Here is an 18,058-nt window from a genome sequence, read left to right on the forward strand (position 1 = left end):
CTCCTGGAACACTGGCTCTCCAAAACATATTAATGTTTTGAGATGTCATTTTTTAATGAGCAACATTTTTAAATAAAAAAAATCTGCTACATATGATTATATGATTTGGTGTTAAGAAGCAACAGATAATTTTTAATATTTATTTACCGATAATGTGAGGTAAAGTACATGCTAAGAATTTGCTCTGCCACTGAGCTACACCACACCCTTATCATTAATTGTGACCAAGTCCCATCCTGAGCAGAAAGGTTTGCATTGTTCTGATGTTACAGGACAGTTTAAATACCTGTGAATCATGAAGTACTTTACCTGCACAACAAATGGAATCCCTGGTCTGAAGTGTAAATCTTGTTTCACAGGTACGAGATTGGTTCTGGTTTTCCTAACATCAGTTGTCCCAGTTCCAGTGAATTCCAACCCTGAGAAAGACATTCGAAAAGAATGAAGAAGAATCACTGGCTTTAAAATTATTTTTCTACCTAATTCACCCTACCCTCTTGATGAGAAAGAGTTATCAGTGTTCACAGTGGGTTTTTTCCATGATTTTATCTTGCCCACATACCTGTCCCCTCTTCTGTAATTATGGCATTCACTTGAAGATTAATAGCATGAATCGTGTTCCAGTCTATGAAGTCCCTAGAGGTTCTTACTGGTCGTATGATGCAGCCTTGGCTGTCCAGCTGATAAGTGATAAATACACAATCAGCATGACATATTGATCACATAAATGGTCAATCCAAACTAACCTGTGAGGCCCTCTTTGGAGATGACCAGCTGCTTAGAACTATACAACCTAGTATTCTGGTTCTGATCATTGAGGTCAGCTTTAAAACTTAGCTACTGTGTGACATGGTGTTGAGCACATCATGAGTAGTATCCCTATGCCTCTGTTTTCTTATCTATATAGGGAAAGTTGGCTCATGCCTATAATCTCAGCACTTGGGAGACTGTGGCAGGAGAATCACTGCAAGTTCAAGGCCAGCCTGGTCTACATAGTAAGTTCAAGGCAAGCCTAGAATACATAGTGAGAACCTGTCTCAAAAAAGACAAATCATCCATATAGCGATTTGTGTAGATTAAATATATTAATACATATACTAAAATATTGACTACTATGTCATAAGAACTTTAGAGTTCTTTGCTATTATTTAAAAGAATCACCATAGACTAGAAACTGATAGAGTGCTTCCCTCTCATGTTGGAGGCCCTAGATTCAATCCATGGCACTAATTAAAAAATAAAATAAATTGTGACAAACACCATTATTTCATACTTTTGACTAATATAATGGACAAATTTAGTTCTATATCCTGGAAGCCTCCCTTCAATAATAGTAGGGTGTGGAACTACCATGGGTCTTCTCCTCTTTCTTTTTGGCAATGCTGGGAATAAAACCCAGGACCTTGTGTATGCTAGACCAATGCTCTACCACTGAGCTGTGACCCCAGCCCTTGAACTACCATCTTTTGATGACTTGGTGTGCATTTCCTTCCAGACATTCTTTCTACATTTGCACTTTAGAGTTTCTTTTGGATATTAATAAGCCTCTGAACAGTTTTCACTCACCTGTTGACTGATTTCCTCACATGAGTCTCCACCAGAGAAATAAAGATACTGAAATCCAAAATAAGTCTTGAAAAGAGCTCTGGGGCATATATTTAATTTTACATGTCCTAGGACAGGCTTCCCATAGGTGTATCTGTCACAAGAAAAATTCACAGGAACCAGGAGTTTTTCCAAAAATAGAGACCCATTTTATTCTTATCCATATTCCATACTACACATGAGTCACACAGATTTACTCCACGTAGTTCCATAATAATAATGGTATCTATAGTAAATGACTGTAAGCAAATTTTTTTCTAAGTACTTTACATATATGAAGAAATTTCATCCTTTTTATGACCTCAAGAGAGAAATTACATTACTTACCCCATTTTGGAGTTCTGGAAAATGAGGTACACACTGAGGTTATGTATCCCAATAAGGCTGCTCAACTGGTAAGTGGTAGAGCCAAGATTTTAACTCAGGAAATTTAGCTTTTAACAGTTGTCAGTGTCTTTGAGTCTTATTGGAACACAGTTCATGTTAATTCAAAGTGAGGCTCAATAGACAGAAACGTTCATTAAAACCCGCTCAGTCTTTCTCCTTTAATCTATTATTTCTCTTTTCTGGTCCTTCAATTTATTCCTCTCAGAATCATAGATGAAATATCTTAGAACAGAATTGGAGGCTGAAGCAGTGTCTCTTGTATTTGCTCTTTAGAGAGACAAGTTGTTAACTCTTCTAGTGCTGTTTTGGGTTTCCATTTGTGAACACTAATAGCAATTTGTAATTATGTAGACCAATATCCATGCTTTCCTGATATAGAAATGAAAGATCAAAACAAGATAGTAATATGCTTATAGTTAAAGTGACTTAGGGACAGGTGCTATACTTGGACCAAGAACTGTGACCTCTGAGATTTATGTTCTGATCCAACAGAATGACGAGTCAGCATAATGCCACATTTGTTTCCTGAATACCTTTACATGTTGGGACAAGTGTATTTTACTTTTCCAGAGGGTGAAACTGATTGTTGCCTAAGATCATTCATTTCATCACTTTTAAAGCTCTGTCATTATTAGAATTACTCTAACTGGTTTTATCATTCCAAGAGATATAATGGATGTTCTTATTTAATAGATATAAAGTAGTAATTACAATTGAGGGGGCATAAAAAAGACTGCTATGAACAGAAAGTTTTACAAGGAGGGATAGCTTAGGTATTTGCATATTTTTATGGTGGTACAATGATGCACCTTGTAAGACATTTTAAATTTATGTTAAGTAGGCTGTAGAGGTGTATAAATACAAAAATATGACAAAGTCATGGTCACATCACACGGAAATGTACATTTACTAAAGATATATCTACAGTAGCACAGTATTTTTCTATCCTAACTGATTCTCCAGCAGAAAAACAATAGAAACATGAGAAAACAAGGCAAAAAGATACCTCCAAAAGTGATCCCCCAAGTTCCCCACAATCGTGAGCATTAAAGTACAGGAATTCACAGGCAAAGAACTAAAACACCAAATGTTTTTTTAAAAAAAACTTGAAAATATCAAAGAAGAAACACGCAAATCCAAAAGATATTAGCAAGCTCAGAAGGATGTAAGTAAACAGGAAAAGATTAAATTAATAAAATGTTCAGTGATTGTTAAGAAGACACAAAAAGCTGATTGAAGTAGACAGACTAAGAATAAGAAACATAAAGAACCACTGTACTAAAAAACTAGTGATCATGAAAATGAATCAAGTAGAAATCAGAATATCAAAAGAAAATTCTATTGAAAATATGCACAGCAGAGCTGACCAGTGTGAAGAGAGAGTGTCAGAACTAGAAGACAAGGTTGATAAATTACCTCATGCATGCAGTAATGCCTTAAAAATGACAAGACACCATGAAAACTGAATCCAACAGCTGCTAGATGACTCAAAAAAACCTCAGCCTAAGAATTAAAAGAGCTAAGGAAAGATTAGAAAATGACACAAAGATATAAAAATTCACTCACTAAAATCATAAAAGAAAAATTCCCAAATTCAGGGAAAGATTTTAATTGCAAGGTAAACAAGGCATATACAATCTCAAATAGACATGACAAAAAAAGAAATTCTCCATGACACAGCATGTCAAAAATCACAGAAAGGGCCGGGCATGGTGGCACACACCTGTAATCCCAGCACTCAGGAGGCTGAGGCAGGAAGATCATTGCAAGTTTGAGGCCAGCCTGGGCTACAAAGTGAGCTGAAGGCCAGACTGAACTGCTTAGTGAGACCCTGTCTCAAAAAAAAGACAAAAAAAATCACAGAAAGCACATGGAGAATACTAAAAGCTATTAGAGAAAAAACATCATGTATCTTATAAAGTCAAGCCTCAAGAATAAGAGAAAACTGCTGGAATATGGAAGAGTGGTGAGCAGCAGATAAAGAGCCTCCCTGAGATGTGGTGTCCAGACACTAGAATATAAAACATGAGGAGAAGAAGGAGGGAACTGGGTCTCTGTGAACCAGGAAGGATCTGAAGCAAGAATTGAAGCCCATCGGGAGAGCAAAGAGGGAGACTTCAATGAAAGAGAAGAAGGTGGCAGGCAGAACTTTCATCCTCAGCCTAGACTCACTGAGTGGGAGGGGCAGCTCAAACTTGCAGATGCACAATGACTACTGGCAACCCCAGAGGCCTCCATGGAAAAACATGTCAGTGGAACAGAGAAGTGGAAGGACTGGTTTGCAGTGGCTGGTGAGTTGTTTGCACTTAGATGTCCCCCAGGAGAGGGAATTGGCCAGGAGCCATCTTGGAGAGGGGCCATGTGAGCTTGGAACTCAGAGCAACTGCTGGTCCCATCAAGCAGCTCCCAGTTTTTGGGTCAGGGACCCAAGTTCAAGCCAGCAGGGGAATAGGAAGCCAACTTCAAGCCATCAGGGAGGCGAGTTCAATCTGGCAGGAGGAGCAGGAACTGCTGCAGGCTTGATGGTTCCAGCCTCAGGGCTGGACCTTCTCTTCAGGTGCAGGTTCTTTGGGATTATACACTACCCCACCATAAATCTATAGCTGGCTTGCTTGGCTTAATCAATTCAGATCTAGACTCTGTCTGCCCATGTTGGCTACCAGTGGCACCAGAGACATGCTTTGAAGTGAACATCTTACTTACTTTCTTTCTTTCTTTTTTATGTGTTTTGTTTTGTTTCTTGATTGCTTGATCTTCTTCTTATATAAGTGAGAATATAGTTTCTAGTTTTTGCTGTTGTTGCTCTTCTGTTCTAATGTTTATGTCTCTCTTCTCTCTTTCCCTCCAGTCTTCTTCATCAGGTTCCCAAAGTTTGTGCACTCTTCCCTTGTCCTCCAGCCTTGCTTTCAATCTCTTCCTTTTCTTTTATGTCTCTGTCTTCTCCCTAACCTCTGTTGGAGACCACTACAAAGTGGCTCTGAGCTGGATTTAATAAGGCTTTCCATGTTTATTTATGAGTTTTCTGAAGCTTAGGTACCTTGTCTAAAGATAGACAGTAAACTCATAGTAAGTAAACCTCTGTGAGTCACTGGTCACTGCTGAGGCCTATATTGGCTTGTGAAGCTGTGACACCTCAAAAGACAAGATAAGGCTACAGCTGAGGACATTTGGCTCCAACCCCAGTTAACTACAAGAAGACTGCAGCTGCAGGCTCTACACTCCTACAATAAATACCAACCTAAAGATAAGGTAGTTCTCCTGATTGACATAATTTACTACTTGGGAAAATTCTCCCAAGGTCCTGCAAGATTCCTTCATTTTCTTGAGTATCCTCCTCCCTTGTTTAAAAACCAAATAAATGTGGGCTTCCCAGGGAAGTCTTTGGCTAAACTCAGAGAATATTGAAGCTGTAAGAAAGTTAGTCCCTCCTAAGAGCCCTGAAATCATTTCCATTGTCTCATTTATTTAAGCCTTCACTGTCTACTGCTTGGAAGATTGTAGGCCTGATCAGCCTGCAATAACTTAGGGTTAATTAACCTGATATCCAATAAACCTCTTTTAAATTTTCTCCCCTGAGGGTAAAACTGCCACACTGAAGACTTATTTACTACATACAATTTTCTGGTTTGCTATATATTATAAAAAAATAAAACCAAAAATCTAGTTCATGCAGTTAAAGGTGGCAAATTAATAGATACTTCAAAATTACTTCAAATTAATAGTTACTTGTCATTTTCTAGGCTGTGTTTGACACTATTTTTATTGCTGATTGTACCACTTTAATCAAGATGACATAATTGTTCTAACCAGTTGTTTTTCTTGGTACACCAAGAATAAGATTGCCAAAGGGTCATAAAAAATACTATAGGTCAGTGAGAAACAAACAGGGACTAGGCCAAGTAGGGAGCAACTTCTCATTTCCAATAAATTGAAGAGGTAGAATTTTGCAACAGACTCAAAACCCAAAAGCCAGCTATATGTGGAAGACACTTCTGAGAAGTAGTCATTCCCAAGGAGTCTAAATACTAGCAATAAATCTAGTTGCCTTAGGCAATTTACAAGCATCAAACCAGGAATTACACTTTAAAAAATAGAAAATGAGAAGACATTCAAACAAAATGTAAATCCAGACTTCAGCTCACACAGGGGGCAATGAAGTGGAACAATCCAAAAAACACACACCTGAAAGTTGTAAAGCTATAATATTGGAAGTAACAAAGCAGATGAATGAGGCTCTAGAAAAAAATCAAATCAGAAATAATTTCCCAGATAGCTACAGAGACAGTGACCATAATGAAAGACATACTTAGGGACTCTAGAGCAGATACTGACAAAAAAAAATTGAAATCCTTAGGAAAATGATGGAAATCATGGACACCAAACATAAAAAAGAAATGGAATATATTCCATTTCTGTTGGAATATATGGAATACATATCCATATATATGATGAAATATATATTCCAAAGAAATGGAATATATATCCATGAAATATATTCAAACATATATCCAAGTGATTAAAAATTTCATTGAAAATACACTCAGCAGAATGAGCCAATCTGATGACAGAATCTCAAATACTGAAGACAGGATTGTGGTTAGTGATCATGAAAGGGAAGATTCTTAAAGATAACAAAGGATCATAAAAAAATCAATCCAGCAGCTGCCAGATGATGCAAAGAAGAATAACAAGATTTATCAGAGTCGATTAAAAAGCAGGATACAGTGCAAATGACATTAAAAAGCCTGTTCACAAAGTCATGGCAGAAAACTTCCTAAGCAGGGTAAAAGAATTTAACATACAGTGAGTGATGGATTTAGAATTCCAATTAGCCATGATCAAAAAATCTACACCAAGGCATGTAACGGTCAAGATTCCAGAAATTCAGCACAAGAATAGAATATTAAAAGGTATTAGAGAAAAGAAACAAATCAGCTATAAAGGAAAGTCCATCAGAATCATGGCAGACTTCTCAACACAAACCTTCAAGTCAGGAAAGTTTGGAATGAAGTATTTCAAGCTCTAAAAGAAAATAACCTCCAATAACCTCCAACTCAGATTGATGTAACCCATAAAATTATCTTTCAAAATTGATGGAGAAATAAGATACTTCCATGACAAAGAACACCTGAGGAAGTTCATAAACACAAAGCCAGCACTCCAAAATGTTCTGAAGGACATTTTAGAAAGAGATAACAAGAATTACAACTCCATGAACCCCAAAAGAATGAATTCACTAGGCAAGGAAGCAGTTAAACAGTGGAAAATAAAATGGGCCACCAACAATAGGAAAATAACATGACAAGAACAAATCAATACATAGTAGTTATAACTATCAATGTTAATGGTCTCAGTTTGTGAATCAATCAAAAAAAAACCAGACTGACAGAATAGATCAAAAAAAAGATCCAAAAATATGCTGTATATAAGAAACACATTTAAATTAAAAAGAAATGCATATACTAAAAGTCAAAGAATGGAAAATGATACTCTACATGTCAGGAACCCAGAAAAAGGGAGGGGTAGCTATTCTATTTGCAGACAAAGTAGATTTCAAGGCAAGACTGATTAAGAGAGACGAAGAAGTTCACTGTATCATTGTAAATGGAACAATCCAAAAGCAGGGGATAATAAGTATAAATATATATGCACAAAGTAGCAATGTACCCAAATATATAAAACAAATGTTAATGGACATGAAAAACCAAATAAGCACTAATGCAATTTTAATGGTGGACCTCAAAACCTCAGTGTCACAAATAGATCAACTAGACAAAAAAAATCAACAATGAAATATTATAACTGAGCCAAACTTTTGAACAAATGGGTTTAGTAGGTGTCTACAGAGTATTCCATACTACAGCATCAAAACTGCACATTCTTCTCAGCTGCACATGGGATGTTCTCCAAAATAAACCACATATGAGCTCACAGAACATGCTGAAGTAAATGCAGAGGAACTGAAATTATATCATGCATATTATGAGACCATAGTGCAATGAAATTGAAAATCAATGGTAAAAGAAACCAAAAGAACTTCATAAATACATGGAAATTTAATAATATCCTCCTGAACAATCAATAGGTCACAGAAATAAAGGAAGAAATAACACAGTTTCAACAATTCATCAATAATGTCAATACAACATACTTGAATTTATGGGACACAAAGAAAGCAGTACTAAGAGGGAAATTTATAGCAATGAATACCCATACCAGGAAAATAAAGAGAGCTGAAATAAAAAAGTGAATATTGAATTTCAAGATTCTAGAAAAAGAAAAGCAAGCCAAGTCCAAAGTTTGTATGAGGGAGGAAATTATAAAGATCAGAGCAGAAATTAATGAAATGGAGACAAATAAAACAATACAAAGAATCAATGCACTGAAAAGTTGATTTTTTGAAAGATTAAATGAAATCGACAAAGCCTTACACAATCTTATCCCCAAAAAAGGAAAGAAAAGACCCAAATCCAAGAAATTAGGAATGAAAAGGGTGAAATCACAACAGATCCTATAGAAATCCATATCAATATCTACTTCAAGAGCCTGTACTCTAATAAGATAGAAAACACAAAAGAAATGGGCAAATTCCTAGATATGTATGAATTACCAAAGCTTAATAAAGAAGATATAAAAATACTAAGTAAACCAATATCAGTCAGTGAAATTGAAGACATATCAACATGAAAAGTCCAGGCCCTGGTGGATTCATGGCTGAATTCTACAAGAAATTTAGAGAAGACTCAATGATGCTACTTCTCAAACTCTTTAATGAAATTAAAGGGAAGCAATTCTCCCAAATATATTTCTGAAAGCAAGCATTACCCTGATAACAAAACCAGAGAAAGATCTAAGCAAATAAAGAGAGCTACAGACCCATCTTCTTAATGAACATAGGTCCAAAAGTCCTCAATAAGTTTCTGGCAAAGAGAACGCCTGAAATCATCAAGAAGACTACACACCATGACCAAGTCGGATTCATCCCAGCAATGCAGGGATGGTTCAACATACACAAATCAATAAATGTAATACAACATATTTACAGAGCGTAAGACAAAAAACATATGATCATCTCAATAAATGCACAAAAAACTTTTGACAAAGTCCAACACCCATTCAGGATAAAAACTTTGCAGAAAATTGAAATAGATCTTCTTTATTGCAATCTAATAAAAACCATCTATGACAAACAAACAGCCAGCACCACACTAAATGGACAAAAAATGAAAGCTTTTATATTAAAATCAGGGAAAATGACAAGGATGTTCACTGTCACCACTCTTATTCAATATAGTTCTAGAAATATTAGTATATGTGCTCCTGAAGCAAGCACATTTCTAGAAACATTAGCCAGAGCAATTAGACAAGAGAAAGAAATAAAAAGGATAAGAACAGGAAAGGAAGAAGTTAAATTATCATTATTTGTGGATGACATGATACTCTACATAGAAGACTCCAAAAGCATCACCAAAAGACTTCTAGATGCAATAACCAAATTCAGTATGATATTTGGATACAAAGTCAACACTCAAAAATCAATAGCCTCCCTCTACATGAATAACAAACTTTGAGAGACAAATTATACAAACAACACCTTTCACAATAGCAACCAAAACATGCAATACAAAAATCAATTCAATGAAGGAAGTAAAAGACCACTACATTGAAAATTACTCTTTTTCAAGGACATTGAAGAGGATATCAGAAAATGGAAAAATATCCCTTGCTCTTTGGTAGGAAGAACAAATATAGTGAAAATGGCAATACTTCCAAAGTTGTTGCTCAGATTTAATGCAAATCTTATCAAAATCCCAACAGCATATCTCACAGAACTAGAAAAAACAATCCTAAAATTCACTTGGAACCAGAAGAAACCTAAAATAGCAAAGGCAATTCTGGGCAAACAAAGGAAAAGCAAGGGCCATCACAATCCTGACCTGAAGTTATGCTACAAGACTACTGTAATAAAACAGCATGGTACAGGCAAAAACAGACCAGAGGATCAATGGAACAGATTAGAAGATGAAGCAACAACTCTAGAGATAGCCACTTTATCTTTGACAAAGGTGCCAAACACATTCACTGGAAGAAAGGCAGGCTCTTCGATAAATGGTGCTGGAGAAACTGGATTTCCATATGCCAAAGATTAAAACTAGACCCATATCTTTCACCAGGCACTAAACTAAAATTGAACTGGATCAAAGATATAAATATTAAAACAGAAACACTAATTCTGCTGGAAGACAGAATAGGTAGAACTTTTGAAGACATAGGCGTAGGCAAGGACTTCATTAACCAAACTCCAATTGCACAATAACTCTCACAAAGAATCAACAACTGGGATCTTATCTCATTAAAAGGCTTTCACACAGCAAGAGCTACCGCTAACAGAGTAAACGAACAACTCACAATGTGGGAAATATTTTTTGCCAGCTGTTCCTCAGATAAAGGACTACTATGTAGAAGATATAAAGAACTCAAAAAAATCTGACCCCCCAAATTTAAAGACCCAATAATGGGCATCTGAAATGAATAGACACTTTTCAGGTGAGGTAGAAACAGCAAATAAATATATGAAAAAATGTTCAATATCACTGGTCATTTGAGAGACGCAAATTAAAATAACCCTGAGATTCCATCTCACTCCAGAAAGAATGGCTACCATCAAGAAATGGACCAACAACAAATGCTGGAGACACTGTGGGGGAAAAAAGAACCTTTTTTCCCTGTTTCTGGGAGTATAGACTGGTGCAATTACTGTGGAAATGAGTGTGGAGATTCCTCAAAATACTAGCAGTAGAGGTTCCATTTGACGCAGTGTTCTCCTTCTTAGTATCTTCCTGAAAGAATTAAAAACGTCATTCCACAGCTATATTGCACACCCATGTTTATAGCAACACTGTTTGTAATACCTAAATTTTGGGAACAGCCAAAATGCCCATCAACTGATGAATATATAAAATGGAGAGGAAGACATAAGCATAAACAAGGACTTCCTGAACAGAAACCAATTGCACAAAAAATAATACCAAGTAATAACAAATGATGTTATACCAAGTTCAAAAGCTTCTACAAAGCAAAAAAAAAAGAAAGAAAAAACAATCAAGAGTTTGAAGAGACAATCTACAGAATGGGGTAAATAAATCTTTGCCAGCGACTCCTTGGACAGAAGACTAATATCTGGAATGTGTACTGAGATTAAAAAATAAAAGACCCAATCAAAAATGGACAACTGAAATGAATAGACATTTCTAAAAAGAAGTACATACTCTGGTTTCTCTTCAGATCATATAAATCTTTTGCCTTTTACTAAAAAGAAGTACAAATAGCCAAAAGTGCATGAAAAAAAATGTTCAACATATTTGGCAATTAGAAAAATGCAAATCAAAATAATAGTGAGATTCCATTTTACTTTAGTCAGAATGTTTATCATTAAGATCTCAAAAAGCAAATGATGGCTAGGCTGTAGGGTAAAAAGAACTCTTCCACATTGTTGGTAGGACTGCAAAGTCGTACAGCCACTATGAAAATCAGTATAGTGATTCCTCAAAAAATTAAAAACAGAAATTCTATTTGACTGGGCTATTTCTCTTCTTGGTGTCTTCCCAAAAGAGTTAAAGACATCTTATACAATGATACATGCATAATCATGTTTATATCAGCACAAATCACAATAATAACTAAACTATGGAACTGGCCTATATGCCCATGAAAAGATTAATTGGTAAAGAAAACATAGTATCTATACAAAATTGAGTAGTACTCAGTCTTAAAGAAGAAAAATTGATGGATTTTGAGATTATAATAATACTAAGTGAAATACATCAAATATAGGAGATTGCATAGTTTTGATAATAGAGAGACCCAATGTAGAAATGATTTAAAAAGCAAAATAAAGAAGAGATGGTAGGAACCAGGAAGGTACACTCTGTGTAGAGTGAAGCATGGTGGAAGAGGAAATAAAAATGACCAAAGTCTGGCATGTGTATGCACCAATTCTTTAAGTATTGTGCATTATAAACATATACTTGTAACAAACTTTTGAAAATTCTAAAAGTTTGGGAACATTTTAATTTGTAGAGAAAGAAAGTAAAATTAACTCACATTCCACACACTGTAACATTCACTTCTTGATCCAGGAGTGTGACCGTCTTTGGACACTTTACTTGCACCTCAAATTTGGGAAGCACTGTTGAAAGAGATCACAGAAATGAAACATGTGGGCAAGATATTTTTGTGGTGGGTTAAATGAAAAATCAGTGCTCAGAAATGGTGACTTTATAATTTTAGGGTAACACCATACAAAGCTATTAAAATGAGTGGTGATGTTATATTAATCCTAACAAATCGTAGGAGCTTCCACTTAAACAAGAAAAAATAACAAATTTGGGGAAGTAATTTCCTTTCAAAAATTCTACACTTTTATGAAATTCTGTGTTCATGGATGAAAGTACCGCACAGAGTTAGTTGAAACCCCACAGTAAATGCCTTCAAGTGGATTCACGCTGTGCTAGCCAGATGCTATAACATCCAGTTTTTCTTCCCAGTCTTCCAAAACCGTACCATATTCTTCCACAGTGAAGGAGTGTTCTGTCTTTGCTCCTGATTGTTTTAGTACCACGATCTTGTACAAGCCCTGAATGGGCTCTGATGATAGGCTGAAGGACAACTGTTTAATTCCATTCTCTGACGTAATATCCCGCCATTGCATAATTCGATTTGTTCTAGGGTCCTACAGAATAAGATGATATAAGAAAATAAAGAATTAGAGGCTATAATACATATAGGAAGACTGCTGTATTAGTCAATCATTTGGGAAGTTTCTAATAATTTCACTTGGACAGAAAGAAATACGAGTGTGGGATATAACAAACCAGTTGTCTGGAATGTGGAAAAATTTCAGATATAGTCTCCTTTTAATCTCTATTATCCTTGGAATAGTGTCATGACTTTCCAAACATCAATTTATATTTAATATACTGATTTCCTTTGAAAATGAAATGCTTTAAGTTTCTTACCTCAATATAAACCAGAGGAAACTAAAACAAGAAGAAACAATATGTTAGTACAAAAATCTCACAGACACACCAACCCAAATAGACTTAAAGAACCAGACATTACAATGGGACTTTCAGCCAAAATGCAATGAAATTAATGTCAGATGATAAAGATAACTGTAACCTAAGAAAAGCTGTAAGTAGAAGTCAAGGACTAGGTGGAGAACTCACACCATATTGATGATTTAAAAAGTAAGAAGGAATGAAAATTGAGGATTTCTCCAATGCTGAGGTCCATTCCTAGCCATGAGAGTAGAATGCTTATATAATTTATTGCACAAATCAGGAAACTTTTTGTGAGTAACATGTGTGATAATTACAATTATTTCTAGACAGCATTCATAAACTGGGACCGCATTGGGCAAACTAGTACATCTGCTTATCCTAAGACAGGCAACAACTTTCTCTCAAAGTCTAATGAATTCAAAAAGGATTCTGTGAGCCAGGCCTGATGACCCACACCTGTAATCCCAGTGTTACTAAGGAAGCTGGGGCAGGAGAATCACTGCAAGTTCAAGGTCAGCCTGGGCTCCAAAGTGAATTCAAAGAGCCTGAACTCTTTATAGTGAGATCCTATCTCAAAAAAAAAAAGAATTTCTGTGAGCACTTAGTTGAACAGACTGAACAAGCACCTAACTCCTACCCTAAAATAAAAGACAAGAAATAGTAACTAGCTCCTCCAGATGAAAAGCAATGAAGAATTACTTCTGCCTTGAGATTGGGCTGTATCTTCAAAGGTTTTGTAAACAAAGAAGTCTTGACTATTTCCCATAGACCAGATAAAGACCATAAGGGAGAGAAAGCCAGCAAAATATCATTTTAGATTATACTGGAATTGGGCTGTATAGAGAAGCAAACATATTTTGAGGGAGGGGAAGAAGAGATAGGTAGATGTGGACCTCTGAATTTTGGGCACCAAAGTCAGGGTGAGGACAGGATAGTTGCATAAGGCTGAGGATGAAGGCGAATCAGGGAAACTCTTTTGTCTGGCCTGCCAACTGCAAATCAGTCTAGTTTTTAAAAAGAATGAAAGGATTTGTTTTACATGAAGTTTGGGGTTTAGACTGACAAATGGTATTAATGACAGATGCTGCAATGTTAAATAGCATTACCCGAGAATGACCAGAAATGGCATGGGATTACCAGAACACTCATCCAGAGACAATGATGATTAAATTTCAAAAAACCGTAACAAAAAAGCTGTCTTCTCATTTTATTCCTTGAATCATGGTTTTTCAATGAACCAGCTGATTAAAGATCAAATAATTAAGTACAGAACCCTTCTGTCCCACCACACAAAATCTACACATAAAAATTCACAGGTTATTGAATTAATCTATTTTTGGAAATCAATGAATGTTAACAATAGTACAAGATAAAATATTTTAACAATAACTGAAGTGTTTTTTCTCTTTCCTCAGAGAGAATTTGCTAACATTAATTATTTACAGCCATCTACTGAATAGGAATACTGATTCTACACTTTTACAAGTCAGGAAATCAAGAGTGACAAAATTATATGTTCTTAGGGTGAGAGCTACAATTCAAATATCTTATGGCTCCCAGAATTGTTGGTAGCCCTTTGTTTTTCAAAGTATGCTCAGAAGACTATTTGCCAATTGGTGGGTCTGGGACAAAGTTACGGTACAGAATTTCAATTGTCAGGCTGGAAAGCAGTATATCCTAAGCTCTGAACTGAAGACTAGAGTGGATCAGTGTTATAAGGACCAGTGTAGTAAGACCACAGGATTACAGAAGCAGATAAGAACAGAATATATGGTCCAGAGAATGACCCACGTAAGTATAAATATAAAGAATTTGAATAGAATTATATAGCAGATTAATAGGATAGGAGAAACTATCCAATAAATGGCTCCTCATGGTCTTTGCTATAAAGAAATTCTACAAAGAATAAAATAAAATGGGACCCCTATTTTATTTCTTATAAGAGTCAATTTCAGTTAAGGCCCTAAATGTGAAATACAAAATTATGCAAATATTAAAAAATAATCTAGTAAAGTACCTTTGTTAGATTAGGAAAAGCTTTCTTAAGAAGACGCGAAGCAGCACAAAGTACAAAAGAAAAGACTAATAAATGCAACCGAGTCAAAAAATTCTGTACAGTAAAACTCTCCATAACGAGTTAAGCCACAGACTAGAAAGACAGATTTGCAACCATATAACCAGTAGTAAGGAAAAGACAAAGAGGCCAATAAATGAGAAAGGAGATAAACAGGAAAATACACAGAAGAAAACATACAAAAAGATAAATCCACTAGTTGGTAGAGGGATGACAGGTAGAACATTAAGATAACATTAGATGCAAATGAAATTCTCAAAATTAAAATAAATAGACTACTAATTTGTAGATCAGATAGTAGAGAAGTAGGAGCTCACTTCAGAACAAGTGCTGCAGAGGGCTATCAGAAAAACTCTGCCAAAATCAAAGGAGTTCACCCCTCTATCCAGAGACTATTATAGTAATTGCACAGTCTAGGGATTTTCTCTTATAGCTGTGGAAAGAGGCATGGTGAAAAATGGTTAGTGCAACATGGTTAGAATAACCAAACACTGAAGACAATGGAATTGTCTACCAACAGCAGAATGAGTAATTTGTGATGTAGTCCTATAGTGAAGAACTACACAGTGGTAAATAAAGTGAATTAAACTAGAAAAACACAAAATGACCTAAGTTTTAAAAGAATAATATAAATGAAAAAGCAAGTTATACAATGATAGGTATTTTAGTACTATCTGTAAAAATTTGAAAAACTTGCAAAACAATGCCAGAGATAGCTTAAAAATGCCAAATTTTAGGGTCAGGGTTATAGCTCAGCAGCACAGCACCTGCCTGGCAAGTGCAAGGTCATGAATTTGATTCCTGGTACCAAAAAAAAAAAAAGCCAAATTCTATGTCATATATATATTAAATATACACACATATGAATATGCATATGCTATATACATATATGTTCTACAAACAGAACATTTAGTAAGAGGTGAAAGCATGCACAGTATTTATAAACACTAAAGTAAGGATGAGTAATGTTAAAAGAAGGGCACGGGGAATTTCACATTTTTCTTTAATGTATTTCTACCAAAAAATGATGCAAACATGGGGAAATGTCAATATTTGATGGGTCATGGCTTTGAGTATAAGTACTTGTTAAGTTAGTCACAATGATTATCCATTTGAATACTTTATAGCATCAAAAAAGCAAATACTGCAGGAAGGTAGTAAAGGCAGTGTGTAGTTAATTCCTTTGTTGCAATCGGAAGGGCAGGGAAATGAATTCTCATTTGGAGATGGGCTTGAGGTCTATGGAAATTTCCATATTTAACTTCTTTTTTGTAAGATAGGTGACAGGAGCAAGTCTGTGCAGTCTCCTAGGAACCTCAGAAAAGGGAATTGCAAAGATCGGGGGAAGGAAAAGGACTACAGGGAGTTGTTAAAGAAGTAAAATAAGATGGACCCAAAGCACACGTGGAGTTCACTCTGATCAGTACATGACATTTTTCATTGTAATGGAAGCAGAGACAGAGAATATGGGCAAAAACATAGAACTGTTAGAAGGGTTTGGATGTACTATTTTATATTTTTTAGAGGTACTTTTTGTTATTTTTGATGAATTTTGAGCATAGTCAATTAAGAACAGTATAGTAACTGGATCCCAGTTAATGTTAAGATAACATTAGATGCAAATGAAATTCTCAAAATTAAAATAAATAGACTACTAATTTGTAGATCAGATAGTAGAGAAGCAGGAAACATTTACAGTCACTGTCTCATTCATGTAGTGCAGATGGAGACAGCTTTGCTCAGGCACCTCTGTGTGGAGCCGGGTGGGGACCAGCATCATGTACTGCCTAGAAAGGGTGCAGTTCAGGTCAGGTGAGGAGAGATACATTTTCCATGACTGTGGTTTCATCACAGTAATGATTACCATCCGTACTTCTGTACCCTGACGAGGCAGGCTGACAACATGAAAAAGAGGACTTTTTCTCTGAATAAATCTTCTGGATTGCTTTTGTGCTCCAGAGGAAGCTGAGGCATTTTTAAATGTCAAATAATGAATTTTCATAATCAGTTTTTTCTTAGGTTTAATTTGGTCTAAAACAATGCTTCCCTGTTGCATCCCCAAGACCGTGGAGTAAGATTCACATCAGAAATACTTGTGGCAAATAACAGGATTTTCCATCTTGAAGAAGGAACACCTAGTCTAATATAGCTTTGTGGAAATCTAAGTGGAATCCTAGAAGAGCAGAGATGTAAGGGGTGAGCAACTGTGTCCTTAAGTGAAATGAAGGGCCTAGCCATGGCTGTTACGATGCTCCCACTTTGCCACTATGGAGCTTCCTGTCCAGTCAATGCAGTAAGTGATAACTGGGTGCCTGGAAAGTACAGAAGAGAAGAACTCATTATCTCCTTCCCTTTGACGTCAGCTCCGTGACAATCTGGCTCCTCTGCTTGGGTTGAAGTATGGTGGCTGACTCCAGGCTTGTTGAAATTAGAAGTCCATCTAGTCAATTTTTTTCCTCCCCTCTGTCACTCACAGCACTGAGAGACACACAGTCATAAAATACTCACCAATTCATGCAACGGGCGCAAATGTCCATCCACAGACACAACTCGAAACTTAACTGAAAAAGAAAAACTTTCTGAGTAGACCCAGAGATCCAGGCCTCGAAGACAGCCTGAAAGGAGACCTCTCATCTGTGAAGCCTGTCACCATGGAGCCCGTACCTGACTGTCCTGGCTTGTACATGGGCTTGTCTGTCTGGATAATGATAACACTTTCTGTGTTCCTCACCAGCACTGCCATGCTTTTCCTAAACACATGTGTTGGTCCTTTTATCTGGACAGACAGGAAGGCTGCCTCCTCAGTGGATGAGGCTCTCGGGAGCTGAGAACAACAACAACAAAAAAAAAAATCAAAAGAGCCATCACTGTATTCCTTGGGAGGCTTTAGCATTTCCCCTTCACCTCTTTGTCCTTCACTCTTTAGGAA

General features: G+C 36.1%; 1 protein-coding gene across 5 annotated transcripts in view; it reads right to left on the reverse strand.

Annotated features, from left to right (window-relative positions):
* LOC102021328 (alpha-2-macroglobulin-like) overlaps positions 1-18,058 on the reverse strand; it is a 110,679-nt gene that overhangs the window by 62,210 nt on the left and 30,411 nt on the right. For all 5 annotated transcript variants that reach the window (XR_260065.2, XM_013511451.1, XM_005378888.2 and 2 more), the window contains 8 exons: positions 17,794-17,953; positions 17,638-17,690; positions 13,011-13,031; positions 12,556-12,724; positions 12,097-12,181; positions 1,567-1,699; positions 563-680; positions 310-419 (listed from right to left, as the gene is read on the reverse strand). Coding sequence is in view for 4 of the 5 variants with exons in the window: in XM_013511451.1 (XP_013366905.1) it covers positions 310-419; positions 563-680; positions 1,567-1,699; positions 12,097-12,181; positions 12,556-12,724; positions 13,011-13,031; positions 17,638-17,690; positions 17,794-17,953 (849 nt within the window). In the remaining variant the exon portion in view is untranslated. The remainder of the gene's footprint in view (positions 1-309; positions 420-562; positions 681-1,566; positions 1,700-12,096; positions 12,182-12,555; positions 12,725-13,010; positions 13,032-17,637; positions 17,691-17,793; positions 17,954-18,058) is intronic.

The sequence above is a fragment of the Chinchilla lanigera genome, unplaced genomic scaffold, assembly GCF_000276665.1.
Source record: "Chinchilla lanigera isolate Chin_1 unplaced genomic scaffold, ChiLan1.0 scaffold00012, whole genome shotgun sequence".
Classification (NCBI taxonomy): domain Eukaryota; kingdom Metazoa; phylum Chordata; class Mammalia; order Rodentia; family Chinchillidae; genus Chinchilla; species Chinchilla lanigera.